This window comes from Biomphalaria glabrata, chromosome 8, assembly GCF_947242115.1.
Source record: "Biomphalaria glabrata chromosome 8, xgBioGlab47.1, whole genome shotgun sequence".
NCBI lineage: Eukaryota > Metazoa > Mollusca > Gastropoda > Planorbidae > Biomphalaria > Biomphalaria glabrata.
Genome location: NC_074718.1, coordinates 43,326,173 through 43,341,317, shown reverse-complemented (window position 1 = coordinate 43,341,317; position 15,145 = coordinate 43,326,173). Strand labels below are relative to the sequence as shown.

General features: G+C 36.6%; 1 protein-coding gene across 7 annotated transcripts in view; it reads right to left on the bottom strand.

Moving 5' to 3' along the window:
- The window catches only part of LOC106058422 (protocadherin Fat 1-like), a 223,817-nt gene that overhangs the window by 11,902 nt on the left and 196,770 nt on the right, over positions 1-15,145 (bottom strand). For 5 of the 7 annotated variants that reach the window (XM_056038489.1, XM_056038491.1, XM_056038493.1 and 2 more), the window contains 13 exons: positions 13,403-13,551; positions 12,780-13,017; positions 11,843-12,057; positions 10,401-10,538; positions 9,330-9,473; positions 8,588-8,605; positions 7,356-7,534; positions 6,313-7,193; positions 5,473-5,634; positions 5,133-5,287; positions 2,425-2,697; positions 2,043-2,172; positions 1,206-1,355 (listed from right to left, as the gene is read on the bottom strand). In XM_056038489.1, coding sequence (XP_055894464.1) covers positions 1,206-1,355; positions 2,043-2,172; positions 2,425-2,697; positions 5,133-5,287; positions 5,473-5,634; positions 6,313-7,193; positions 7,356-7,534; positions 8,588-8,605; positions 9,330-9,473; positions 10,401-10,538; positions 11,843-12,057; positions 12,780-13,017; positions 13,403-13,551 — 2,832 coding nt within the window. The remainder of the gene's footprint in view (positions 1-1,205; positions 1,356-2,042; positions 2,173-2,424; positions 2,698-5,132; positions 5,288-5,472; positions 5,635-6,312; positions 7,194-7,355; positions 7,535-8,587; positions 8,606-9,329; positions 9,474-10,400; positions 10,539-11,842; positions 12,058-12,779; positions 13,018-13,402; positions 13,552-15,145) is intronic. The other 2 variants (XM_056038490.1, XM_056038495.1) reach the window with 1 other exon arrangement.

Genomic DNA, 15,145 nt, shown 5'->3' with positions numbered 1-15,145 from the left:
ATACAAATTATTACAATATATATATATAATACAATATATATACAATGCATAAACCAACTGTCTGACATTAGCTTGACTCATAATTATTAATATTCTATCTGATATCCCATAATTTTATCTTGATTGTGACAAAACTAATATCACCATCAATTCTAAAACTCAAGAAAGCTATTTAAAAAAAAAACCCAGAAGAACTCCCAATTTGTATCAGGCTCATCTTTTTCAAATCTCATATGATGCAAAGGTAGGCAAGTAGTGAACTAAAGGTCACTAAGCTATTACAATAGTGTAGTAAATATCTTTACAATAGCGTAGTTAATATCTTTACAATAGCGTAGCTAATATCTTTACAATAGTGTAGTCAATATCTTTACAATAGTGTAGTCAATATCTTTACAATAGTGTAGCTAATATCTTTACAATAGTGTAGCTAATATCTTTACAATAGTGTAGCTAATATCTTTACAATAGTGTAGCTAATATCTTTACAATAGTATAGCTAATATCTTTACAATAGTGTAGTCAATATCTTTACAATAGTGTAGCTAATATCTTTACAATAGTGTAGTCAATATCTTTACAATAGTGTAGTCAATATCTTTACAATAGTGTAGCTAATATCTTTACAATAGTGTAGTTAATATCTTTACAATAGTGTAGTCAATATCTTTACAATAGCGTAGCTAATATCTTTACAATAGTGTAGTCAATATCTTTACAATAGTGTAGCTAATATCTTTACAATAGTGTAGTCAATATCTTTACAATAGCGTAGCTAATACCTAATTACAAGAACTATCAGAAATACATCCATAAAAAAATTTGAGATAGTCATTAAGATTTCACAAAGTCAATTAGATTCTAAAATTGCTTTAGGTCCATGAAAATGAAGTCCATTAAAATTTGAAATCAACAAAAAAGTAAACAAAAATGTAAACCAGTTTGGTAAAGAGTGGCTCTGAAGCTATGGGTTCACTGCTATAAAGGATTGAGATGATGAATTAAATGTTTGACATTATATTATCAACTCATCTTGACAAGAGAAGCCTGGCATTGCGACTGATGTTTGTATTAATGATTGTTTAGCAGAGTCTTTGACTTCTTATATAGGTCAGTATAACAACTGATGTTAAGACTCATACCCCACACACACTCTCACACACACCCCACTACTCTCACATAAGCTCTATTGCAGCTTTACTCACCACCATTGTTGCAAGGCTTGGTCGAACAGGGGTCAGAGTCCAGCTCACACTTTGACCCTTTGAACTGTTCTCTGCATAAACACACATAGGAGTTGAGACCAGAGAACTTGCACTGACCACCATTTAGGCAAGGGTTGCTGCTACACACATCTGGGAACAAAATTCAAACAACTTAAATCTAGTCAAATTTACATTGTTACAGTAAGTTTCATTGCTTGTACTACAATGTATGAAAATGGTTAAAAAAAAACAGCTTAACACCCCACCCCCAATTTGATTTGTAAAATGAGTCTGAATCGCCATCATTTTCATTAGAGTTGGATGGCTGCCTGGTCATGCGGTTTGCACGCTGGACTGTCGTTCAGATTTATCGATGGTCCCGGGTTCAAACCCTGACCGCTCCCATCCCCCGTCATCCTGCGGGAGGTTTGGACTAGGAAGTAAACTATCTTCAACTCTGAAGGAACATCCGAAACATGTCAAACATTTAACAAAACAAACATTTTATCTCCTCTAAGTGCAGTAAGAGTAGTCCTGTATGCTTATCAACTCACTCTCTTCTATTGCAATTTATTTCTTAAATGGTTTCACTTGTTAATGATCTAAATGTGACATAGTTGGTTTAATCACTGAATTCATCAAACATACAAGCAGAGATAGCAACTCCAGGATAAGTGTTTTTAGTTATTATTTGTAATATGATTTCGATATGATTATGAACAAGTTTTTAACATCCCTGATGGGACTTATGTTGAAATGTATGGAGTCACTAAAAAAAATTCAATGTGGCATTGAACTAAATCTATGTACAACTGTGAGCAAAGGCAAAATACTTACTACCAGTGGCTGGGGGAGGGTAGTCCTGACAGTGGAACTCCACCACTTCAAACTCCACGGCCTGGCCCATCTCATTGCTGCCACTGAAGGGAAGTGCAATGTTGAAGACTCTGATGTCTTCCAGACAACCCTGAGACATAGAATGTACAATTCGTACATGTTCATACAATCCACAGTAAGGAGAGAACACACATTACAAGAAGATGAACAATACTTTGTTCAACATGGTTTTATCAAATTAAAAAGTCTTGTTTATGTAGTTTTAAAAATTCGTCACATTCTCAACTGAATTTAAAAACTAATTTTCCACATTAAACAATTATTGTAGAACTATTACATATTTGCGTAATATATTGTTTTAAAAAGTTAAACGACCCCTGACCTCAAATCCTTGAGTGATGTCTTTGTAGCCGTTTGGGAAGACATCCACCTTGGCCCCAAAATGAATCTCCTCCGAGTCAACATTCAAGATAGCGTGTATCCCAGGAGACATTCCCATAGCGGTGTAGGATGAGTCAAGGGACAGTTCAGCCTCTCTCCCGTTTCTCTCCAGTTGAATTGTGTGCCACTGGCCATCACTTAGATCCACAGGGATTCGAACTTGTCCTTCTCCACTGCCACAGTCAAACCTGTACACTAAGCTGCCTCTTTCAATCTGGGAATAAAAAAAAATACAAGAAAAAAAAGTAGAAATCTAATCATAGAGGAACTTAATCAAATTACATTTGTGGATTTTCCTGATTGCTAATTATAAATGACATAGAAACTTTTTCATTAACTCTTTCTCTCCTAACTGACAATCAGTGTTGATTCCACCAGAATGTGGTAAATAATTACAGAGAGAAAGAGTTAAAGGAATTGCATCTCTGGCAGTGAGCTATAAAACATAAACATTTTGGTGTTTTTAGTGAACAACGTTTAGGAAATATTGATAACCTATATATTTTCTTCTCAGTCGTACTATCCAGTGCTTTTAAATCCCTGGAAGACGGAATATACATCCATAGCAGATCCGATGGAAGGCTCTTTAACCTGGCACGTCTTAAAGCCAAAACGAAAAGGCGTCGTATCTTGATAAGGGAGCTGCCGTTTGCCGATGACGCGGCACTCGTATCTCACTCACAAGGAGGTCTACAGAAGCTAGTGAACGCCTTAGCAGCTGCTTGTCAAGAGTTTAGCCTTACTATAAGTCTCTCCAAGACCAAAATCCTGGCACAAGACGTTGCAGAAATACCTATAATACAAATTGGGAACCACACCCTTTCAGTGGTGCAGGAATTTACCTACTTGGGTTCAACAATTGTCAGTAACCTAGACTTAGACATCGAGCTGACAAAAAGGATAGGAAAAGCTACCACAGCATTGGCAAAACTCTCCAAGCGCGTCTGGGAAAATGGTAAATTGACCACAGCGACCAAAATCCTAGTCTACAACGCCTGTGTTGTGAGCACTCTCCTTTATGGCAGTGAAAGCTGGTCAACATACATGTACCAAGAGCACAGATTGAATAGTTTCCACTTGCGCTGCCTGAGACGCATAATGGGCATCTCTTGGAGGGACCATGTCTCCAATCAGGAAGTTTTGAGACTGGCCAATATGAACAGCATGTATGCTCTCCTGACACAAAGGAGATTACGCTGGCTCGGACATGTCACCCGCATGCCAGATGGTAGAATCCCGAAAGATATCTTATATGCTGAGCTTGTGGAAGGAGTCAGACCCAAGGGCCGCCCAAGACTAACATATAGAGATGTCTGCAAGCGAGACATGAGAGCCTCAGGCATCAGTGAAAGTATGTGGGAAAACATAGCCAAAGACCGGAGTGCATGGAGACAGACTGTGCGTGCTGGGACAACCCTTGCTGAGAACAAAAGAATTGAAGCGGCTTTAATCAAGAGGGAAAAAAAGAAAGCTGCCCTGTCTGCTAGCCCTAAATCAGAGGCATACAAATGTACGAATTGTGGCAAAGTCTGCCGTTCTAGAATTGGCTTGATTAGCCACACCAGATTCTGCCCCGTCTCAAGATTAAGCCAAAACCAGTGACTCACTTGGGCGCATCCATTGCCTTTCGAGACAAAAAGGAGCCATATATATATTTTCTAAGGTATAGGATTTGTTGGCATTGTTTTCTCTGTAAAATCAAATTCTTAGACATTTCCCTGTAGCACAAAGTAATTGTTACTATTAAAAAAAAATTCTTTCAATATATCTTCCTTGATCTATCTTTTATTTTCTTACTTTCTCTTTAGGCTCAATAATATTGCACCCACATTTCCATATATGACTTTCTCTTCTTTTTTTAATGTTGCTGCATTTTTTTATTTTTATTATTGTACCAATTAATTTTTATTATTATTGGTAACAGTGATTTTTCAATATGTTTTCCTTGACATTGTTTATCTATTTGAATAAAAATCTTTGGACAATCTCCCTTTTTATGTTCTATAGGTTCAAAAACATTGCACCCACATTTGTCCATATTGCTTAAAATTCTTTTTCTATGCTACTGTATATTATTGCTTAAAGCATGTGAAGTGGATCTTAATACTAAACAATGAGGAAATTACTGTCTTTAAAATTTAGTTGTGAAAATTCCCAATGAAATACTTAGAAAGAAACAAAGACAGAGGAACATTTCTTATTCCTTATGCTAGAAAAAATTCATACAAGTGCTCCTTTTTCCCTATTTCCATTAAAGAATGGAATGGATTGCCTGAATCAGCCAGGAAAAACAAAGACTCAGCAGAGTTTAAGTCATTGATTGACATGCATGACTAGAGTAACTTATGAAATGTGTAGGAAGTAATTATCTTCTTTTTTGAAGTAATGTCTGTACTATACAAGATAAGATAAGATAAAGATATGAGCATTCATGTATGTTGATTGACACGACTAATTCTTTGCCTGAAGTAGTTTAGTAGCAAAATAAGTACATTTCTACATTGTCATTACGTGTTCTTAAGTCTGTAGAGCATTACCCTCAGATACTAAATAAAAATATGTCAAATCAATAACTAACTTCTACATTTTAAAGAGAGAATATGTTTAAAATGAGAAGTTACACAAATTTAACCCAGATCTACAACTCACCTTCAAGATACTGTAGTCAACCTTCCCTTTAGCATGCATCAACACTGCAGTAGTCTGCCGTGTCCGGATTCTCAGGCTTAGAGAAAAACGTTTTTTGGTGGTGTGTAGTAGCTTCCATTTGGCATAGCTCCGCCCAGCAAAGGTCATAGGTCGCTCTTTGAATAGGCAAGTTACAAAAAAATTACACATCGAGGAAGAGTAAAATATTATTTCAACTATATATCAGTGGACAGCCAACATATATTCTATTTTAATCTTTATTTTCTGCTAAAAAACTTAACAATCTAAAAAAAATCCACCAAGGACAAAGTAAAAGCAAATAGTTTGAACTGTTATTTACCAATAGGACAACTGCTTCCACTACAAAGGGGCACAACATTCTCACACAACTCTCCTATTCGTCCTTCAGGGCACTGACATGTATAGTCACCAAAAGCATCTCGCTGACAAACTTTATTAGCAGTACAGATCTTGTCACCACAAACTTGTTCTGGGCAATTTCCTAAAAGGAGACAGAAATTTGAACTTTCTATTAACAAATGTAAACTTTCTACTGACACTGTCCTACAATTGAGTTCCAATATACAGTGCAAACCAATAGTCATATAGCTATGGCATTTCATTGCAATATTAAGAGCTAGAAGAATTCAGGCCTTTGAGAGAAAACTCTAAAAACAAAATTGATGGATATCAGAACCTAAAAAAAGACAAGAATGAGTTTGTACATTTACAAGTCAAAACTATGGCTGGAAAAAAAAGAAGAAACTCAATACTGTGAAGAGACAAAAGCTGAGCTGGACTGGTCAAACTATAAGACAAAGACTCATTGTCTAAAGTACAGTGGAGGGAGCACGAAGTAAGGGTCATTCAAAACAAAAGCTGGCTGGACAATGTAATAAAATGGACTGGCCTCTCATGATAGCCTGCCAAGAACAGCTGCTGACCATTACATACGCTGAAAGTCAAAGGTCAGATGAAAGAGAATCAAAGGTCAGATGAAAGAGAGTTTCAAAAATAAAAAGTAAGTAGAGAAGACCTTTACTCAGGGGCGTCATAACATTCAGAAATTCGAAATCCCAGTCTTCACTGGAATTCTTCATGTAGAAATGAAAAAAAATAGTAAGAACCTATGGTATATGAGTATGTATTTGTATTATCTCTAGCTACAATGTTAGTTTACCTTCAAGACAGACACACTGCTCTATGTAGTAATGCCTAGCTGAGACGTAACTTGCCCCGTTGACCATCACTGGCTCATATGTCCTCTTGTCAAACAGCACTTTGCCCACACAGTCGCCCATGCGACATGAGTTCTTGGCGCACAGGTCAGTAAAAATGGACACTATAGTAGCCCCTAGCGCAGTTTCAATTCTTCCCTTGATTTTATCCATTTTTTTCTTCAGATTTTTCTTGGAGAAAAACTTGTCCGCAGACTTCCTGACGGCAAACAGAACGTCCAAGTTGTTGTTGGTATTTCTCCTGTTTCTCTGGCCAGCTTTGGGCACGGACTTCCTGTCCGCAACACTTTCTAGCGAAGGCTGGACATTGATGATCTCCACGTCATTGCTGCGTACGTCCAATTCTTGCTTGACCACCTGCTGAAAGTCCAACTTGAAGTTGGCGTAAAACTGCTCCACGGGTAGGTTCTCAAACTGTATGGTGACAGCACTGTCCAGCATTTCCTTAGTGGTACATACAACGATGACTTCCACCCTGCCGTACGAGGTAAACTTCCCATCAGATACGCTGACGTTGACGATGTACTCTCCCGGGTCAAGGCTTGTGGTCGCAATCAGTCGGCCGTCAAAGCGGTGAATGTCGAAGAGATGGCTGTTTGCTGAAACAATGGTGAAAATTGTTTTGTCGTAGGAATCCCTGTCCCTTGCCTCCACTCTGCCTATGACCCCGCTGGGGAAACTCTCCATGCATGAACGTATTGTGATGGACAAATTTTTCACTTCAGGCGGATAGAGGCTATCATTAACAACTTCTATTTCAACAATGACGTCAGAAGAAAGAGGTGGCTTGCCGTTGTCATAAGCTCGTACTTTCAGCTGATACCTGATAGAACAAAATATTTACATATGCTATGAGAAAAAAAAATAAGATTATTTTTTTTATACAAAGAGAAATATAGTCAAATTTGGTCTATTTAAATATGACCTGAATATATATCAAAATATAAATATGACTGAATGAGTCTACAAAGAAATCAATATTTACTTTTCTTGGACTTTCTTCACTAGTTGACCAGCTGTACTTATCACCCCTTTACTGTCAACATGGAACTCCCCATTGTCATTCCCTTCCATAATTTCAAAGGTAAAGGGAGGCCCATTCTCAGGGAGGTCAGCATCTAGCACACTCAAAGTCACTATCTCAATGCCAGTTCGACGTCCTTCCTGTTGTCCAAAGTTAAAAAAAAAATTATAGAGTAATTAGCTTATTAAATAGCATTTGCTGTACATTTAAGTTGTATACAAATATCTAGAGATTGTTCAGGAATGAAAAAAAAAAAAAAAAAAGAAATATGACTAGTAATGTAGTGAAGTATTATATCATTAGTGTGTTAAATACTAATCATTTTATTCTCTTATTTTTATGACAAATTATTGAAACAAAAAAAAAAAAAGAATTCAAATTATTGATGTAAAAAAAAAAGGAGTTACCAGGACAAATAACAGAAGATTTAATAAGGAAAATATCTCTTACAGTATTTAGACTATATTCATTAACTAAGTCTTTAAGCAGACAGCAAACAGAAAGCTGACTTTTTTTGTTTGCAATTGTAGAGACAAAATAGAACCAAGACTTTCGCAAGCAAAAATTCATTGTAATAGTCTAAAAATTGAGAATTGTAACAAAAAAAAAAATGTAGCTAGTAATTCATGTAAAGGATTTTTCTTTTTTAATATTTAAACTCATTTCATAAAAAAATATTTTTTTAAGAATTTCAAATTTTTTTTTCTTTAACTTTGAGAAAATAAGCAGAGAGAAAGGGTTAATTTCTGAATAAAAAAACGACAAGGTGAATTCAATCATTCAAAAAGTAAAGATTTGGAAGGAAGGGAAAATAAAAAATAAAAAGTAAAGGACCGTGACTCAATCAAGCACTTTTTTTTGTTTGTTCCTCCTGTATGCCACTGTAGTTCCTTACGTACGAGACAGTTTGTTGATACTTAAGTACAAAACACGTCCGTCACTTGAAACAGACTGCAGCAGAAAACTTTACAGTCATATACCTTACTTTACCTATCCCTTAGTCTGCTGGACCGTTGGGGCACCAAGCAAGATTTGTCGACCATCTTTCTCCATTCATGGTGATATATATATATTCAATTTAATGCAAATTATTTGATATTCTATGAGCATTGAGTGAAAGACTTAGGGAAGAGGAAGTCTGTCATTCATTCCAAGAGCAGGGAAAAAAAAAAAAAAGCCAAGCCAATACTTACAACTAATAAATTGATTTTCTAAAAATATGGAGAAATTTATAAAAAGAGTTTTATATAAATAATAGACCCATGAGACCATAAGTGACCAAAACATCAACAATACTAACATTTCAATAGCATTTTCTAAATACTATAAAATAAAGGTCCATATATAATTTGTACATTTTCAAATTGGACGAGATCCTATTCTGACTACTGGTGAGTTGTATTCACTAAGAATCCAAAGGCAGGGAAACCCTCGTCCCAAATACCTCCTTCCCGTCTCCACAAAAGAGGTTAGACCAGACGGCACTGAGCATGCTTTATAGCATAAGAGATGCACTATATAAAATCAATTAAAAAAAATATGGACATACACTCAAAAACTGTGGGACAACCAATACAGATGAGTCCTTAGAATACAACACTATTAAAGCGGTGATATGTAATGGCCAATGATAAAGTCTTTGTTGTATTCAGATTATACTCTCTACAATAATCAATGCGTTCGGCCCATCTTAATGATCTTTGGTTTAATATTTTCTGAGAGAACATGTTCCTTGTGACATGAGGAAAAGGATTTCTCCTTCTAGCAAAAGCAAGTGATCTAAAAAATTAAATGAAGAAAGACAGATACACTGAGGGCATTGTATTAGAACTATTTTCATGCACTTTTTTTTGAAAGTGGAGGTCTACATCTTTATAAACCAATGTTCAGTTCAAAGTTGTGCACATCATCACAGCGTCCATGTTTAAGACATACCTGGACAAGTCCCCTGTAGGAGTCCTGAGTAAATACAGGTGGGTTATCATTGGCATCATCCACAAGAATGCTGACCACTGCTGAGCTCATTTGCATAGGTTGACCAGAATCAAGAGCTTGAATGACCAAAGAATAGCTGCCAATCTGTTAACAGATCATTGAGAATAAATTAAAACTGGTTGAATTCATCTTTCACATTATAAGAGAATACAGTTTTTTCACAAATATTCAAAACATTGAAAGTAAATAAAAAAAATGAAAATAGTTACAAAAAAAAACAACACATCTTCAAGCTCTCTGACAAACTAAAAAACTTAGTGTCAAAAAGTTTATTTCTTCAAAAAAATTTACTCTAGAACTGACACTAATTACAAGTAGGAACAAAATTGTGTAAGATAAATTAACAGATTAATAATAAATTGGATTTTAATTATTTTTTTTCTAAAATAAATATTGATTAGGATGTTCAATGGTGACAAAGTCTAGACTATGAATCTTCAAACTTTTTGCTAGACATAAAATTTCAGTATTTTTTCGTGTTTGAATGTGCATCTATATTGTTATTGTACAGTAGTTACGTTGAGGTTGTCAAATGTAGTCAAACTGAATTTCCATTTGTTTGGATCAATAAAGTTATCTTATCTTATCTTAAAAATATATTTTACAAATGAAATTTGAAAATTATCATTTTTTTTAACAAGATTGTATATTTGACATACCTTTTTAAAGTAACTATATCTTAACATTTTTTTCACCCTACAAAAAAATCTAGCCAATTTTATTGATTATAAATATTAATCATCACATAGAATTGTATATTTTAACTAGCATTAGAAGTTAAAGAATATATTCCCTTAGTTATAAAAAGCGCCTCCTTCTAGCCTTCTTTTTGTTGACGAGCTGTAGGCTCATTTTGGTCTGTGTCAAAGAAAAATAGTGTGCTGTTCTCAGTTGTTCAGCACTGCCATACAGAGTGATGGTTATGCTTGGTTGTTGCGGTAATAAAGAGTGTCTATGGTGAATTAAATTAGGGCATTCAAATATTGATAGATAAATTATTATTAGTATGACCTTTTCTCTGTCCAGGGCTGTGGTCACTTGAATCACTCCATCTCTCGGATCAATCAGGAACTGGTTATTTGTGTTGCCATCCACAATGCTGTAAGTGATGACAGCGTTTGGTGGACTGTCGCTGTCAGTGGCCACAACCTGTAATATGACACCATCAATAAACATAATCAGTGAAATGCATTACTTATCCATCCTATAGGAACATTATATTATTTTTATCCGCATGACTTCGGAAACAATTTTAAGTAATTATAGTCCTAAAGGAAGTCTAAGAAGTCACCTAAGGTTTTCAACTCAAGTATATTATCTTATGGAGGCGGGGTGGCTGAGCGGTAAAGCGCTTGGCTTCCAAACCGGGGACTGGGGTTCAAATCCTGGTGAAGAATGGGATTTTTAATTTTTGGATCTATGGGCGCCTCTGAGTCCACCCAGCTCTAATGGGTACCTAACATTAGTTAGGGAAAAGTAAAGGCAGTTGGTCGTTGTGCTGGCCACATGACACCCTTGTTAACCATAGGCCACAGAAACAGATGACCTTTACATCATCTGACCTATAGACCACAAGGTCTGAAAGGGGAACTTTACTTTACTTATATTATCTTATAAAGTACAGACATTCCTTCAATTATCCAACATCAACAGAATTCCATAGTGATCAAATATTAAACTTGACTAGTTCATTTGAATCAAAATGAGGATGAATTTTAAACATAACCAAATGAAAACAAAAATGAATTGAACGAGGAAAAAAAAACTGTACAAAAAGAAATGGATAAAAAACAACAACATTCAACTCATAAAATTACTTTCCCACAAGGGCTACAGCAGTCTCCAAACTTTCTTCTGCTGATGGAGACACAATACAGTAAACATTGTCAAAATAAAATATTTGAGAGTCATTGAATGAGAATAGAAATAGGACAGAAGTTAAACAAGCAAGTCGATACAATTGACTTTCATTGACTCAACATTAGCCAAGTCTGACCTATACAAATAAGTTTCATTGACTCAACATTAGCCAAGTCTGACCTATACAAATAAGTTTCATTGACTCAACATTAGCCACGTCTGACCTATACAAATAAGTTTCATTGACTCAACATTAGCCTAGTCTGACCTAAACAAATAAGTTTCATTGACTCAACATTAGTCAAGTCAAATACAAATAAGTTTCAATGACTCAACATTAGCCAAGTCTGACCTATACAAATTAGTTCATTGACTCAACATTAGCCAAGTCTGACCTATACAAATAAGTTTCATTGATTCAGCTGATACCAATTGTTTATAATAAGCCTGAACACAGACCTGTGATGTGGCAAGCTGTGGTCAGTGGAGACCAAGAGCTTGTTGCCCGTCACAGGTCCCTGTTGAAGCCTACTATAACAATTAGTCTCTATTCAACACATGTCTGACCGTATCGATAGAACACTATGTCTGACCTTAAATATCTCTGTGCCTGGTGCTACACTCTCCAACACATGGACACTGTAGGCATCCTGACTGAAGCGTGGAGCATTGTCATTGATGTCTGTGATGTTGATGACAACAATGGCAGTGTTGGTCAGAGGAGGGGTACCCCGGTCTGTGGCTATGACTGTGATGAAGTATTCTCTGGAAAGTTCATGGTCCAGTGGCTCAGCCACTGTGAGAACACCTGAGAGAGAAAAAATTACATTATCAAGACATGAATGATACAAGTCAAGAGTTTATATGTACTGGACTAGGGTCATGGGTCAGTGATTTAACTACAGTATGTAAACTACAACACTGTCAAGTCAATGGACCTAAGGAAGCACATGCCAAGCTCTTACTAACCAGGCCAAACAAACTGGACAGTATCAGTGTGTTTAACCGAATAATCCACACCCACCCACCCCACTGCAAACAGATTACCAAAATGTCAACCTTTGAATGCCCCAATTTCATTAATCTCAGACCCTCTTGTGACAACAACCCAGCATAATCAACACTCTATATCATTATCATCATCTGTCCCATGTGTTTTTCATGAAACATAGCCGCCCTCAGTAAAAACATGTCTCCTCTTCACAGTCTCTTGCTAGTCTTTTAATGTATGCCAGTGCAAAACCGCTGAGAAGAACATCAGGATACTTTATCATGGGACGGAAATCAAAAGAGCTTACAGCTCAACAACAAACAGATGGCTAGATGAAGAAGAATGTATAACACCTTCTGGAATTCCCTGTTACATTTTTTATTTTTCAAGCTTAAGATCAACTCTTAAGTTTCTTTTACTGTAAGCTTTTCATCATAAATTAAATATCATAATACAATAGGAATATAGAAACAATTTAGAGAACTAAACTTAAGGAAAAGAACTAAATAATTACTAGCATAAAAAAACCCAGCTCTTACCTTTGTTAGAGTCAATGGCAAATTTTCCTTGTTCATTTCCTGCCAAGATAGAGTAGGTGATATCAGCATTGATTCCTACATCCAGGCTTGTGGCTTTGACCCCAACTATAATTGTCCCAACTTTAGCCGACTCTGGAATGGTGGTGTAATAGCTGGAGCGCTCAAACTCTGGTGGGTTGTCATTGACATCTAGCACTGTCACCATGATGGTGGCCTCTGATGTCAGCTCTGGAGCAATCTTTTACAAATAATGGGATTGAAGAATATATAGTAAAAAGTAAAATAAAAGTTGACAACTCATTAGTCATTTTTTAAAACCCTAATTCTACAACAATTACAATTCTAAAACAATTATGTTCATTGGAAAAGAACTAAAGAAGTTACACATGCCAGAGTAGGTGAAGATAATAGTGTCTTAAAAAGTGTGCTGTTTTTTTTGTCTTCTTTGTTCTTCTTCGTAATGGAAGGAGAGGAAAATTTTTTAAAATCCATTTGAAACAATGAAACAAATTATTTCATCCAGATAAATGTATTTATGTGCCCTGTTGTATAGGATCTATTTATTACATAAGGTTACCAATAAATGACATATAATACAACTTTTTCACTGCATATGAACTCACTGGATTGTAGGCTACGATAGTCAGGTTATAGGAGGGATTGCTTTCTCTATCTAGGTCAGCGACTAGACGGATGATACCAGTGTCGCTATCTATGTTAAACACTCCAGTAGAAGCAGGTGAGAGTTGATACTTTATCTGGCTGTTGATTCCTGTAAGAAAGAATGACCAACACAAAAATAGATAATAATAATAATAATAATAATTTTATTTATAAAGCGCTATTAACAAACAAAATGTAGGCTCAAGGCGCTGTAACAAGATTACAAACAAAAACACGAGAGCTAAATTGACAGTTAATCTAAAAAAGTTTTAAACAGATATGTCTTAATGTTCTTCTTAAAAGTGGTGTAGCATGTCTGTCTGAGATCAATGGGGAGTGAGTTCCAAACCTTTGGTCCCGAAGACCGTAGCTTTTGAGGGAGAAACGTGGCACTACTAAAAGCGTTGAGTCCATTGAGCGCAGGGCTCTCTGGGGGACATATGGAGTAATCAGTTCGCTAAGGTACAAGGGCATCTCGTTGTTATATATACACTGATGACAAAGTGTGGCGACCTTGTAATCGATTATCGCTTTCACTGGAAGCCAATGGAGCGTGCGCAAGAGCGTAGTAGCAGAATCTTGTCTAGTTTTTTAAAGGACTATTCCAGCGGCGTTGTTCTGTATACGTTGCAGCTTGGCTATTTTGTCATCAGGTATACCTGCTAGCACGGCGTTGCAGTAGAAAAGGCGGGAGAGTATGAATGCCACAGCTAGCGTTTTTGTTGACTCCGTTGTTAAATATGGTCGGATCTGGCCTAATCTGCGCAGCTGCAGATAAAGACCTTTGCAGAGCTGACTTATGTGTGGGTCGAAAGATAGTGTTGAGTCGAAGAAAACTCCAAGATTCCGCACTACATGGACAAAAGGAACATGGCAGTTCGTGATAAAGAGAGAATCTGTGCTTTCAACTTTTGAGACATTGTTCCTAGTGCCAATCTTAATTATTTCTGTCTTGTCTTCATTCATCTTGAGTTTATTTTCAACCATCCAATCGCTCACCCTTTCAACACTACCACTGATTTTCTCTGCCAGATGCGACACCTCTGAGTATACTGATGAATTGTATAACTGTGAGTCATCGGCAAAGAAATGGTATAAGATGCCGGTTGGCCGTATGACACCGCTGAGTGGATAAGTATACATAGTGAACAGTACTGGGCCAAGAACTGATCCTTGGGGTACTCCGTACTTCAAAAGTAAGCTTGTTGATTCTGTCCTGCTAACAACGACACTTTGGGTGCGTTCCGTCAGGTAGGATCCAAGCCACTTTAGGTCAACTCCTGCTAAACCAAAAGTTGCAGAGAATCTGGCCATCATAATTTCATTCATCTTGAGTTTATTTTCAACCATCCAATCGCTCACCCTTTCAACACTACCACTGATTTTCTCTGCCAGATGCGACACCTCTGAGGGTACTGATGAATCGTATAACTGTGAGTCATCGGCAAAGAAATGGTATAAGATGCCGGTTGGCCGTATGACACCGCTGAGTGGATAAGTATACATAGTGAACAGTACTGGGCCAAGAACTGATCCTTGGGGTACTCCGTACTTCAAAAGTAAGCTTGTTGATTCTGTCCTGCTAACAACGACACTTTGGGTGCGTTCCGTCAGGTAGGATCCAAGCCACTTTAGGTCAACTCCTGCTAAACCAAAAGTTGCAGAGAATCTGGCCATCATAATTTCATGGTCTAGCGTATCAA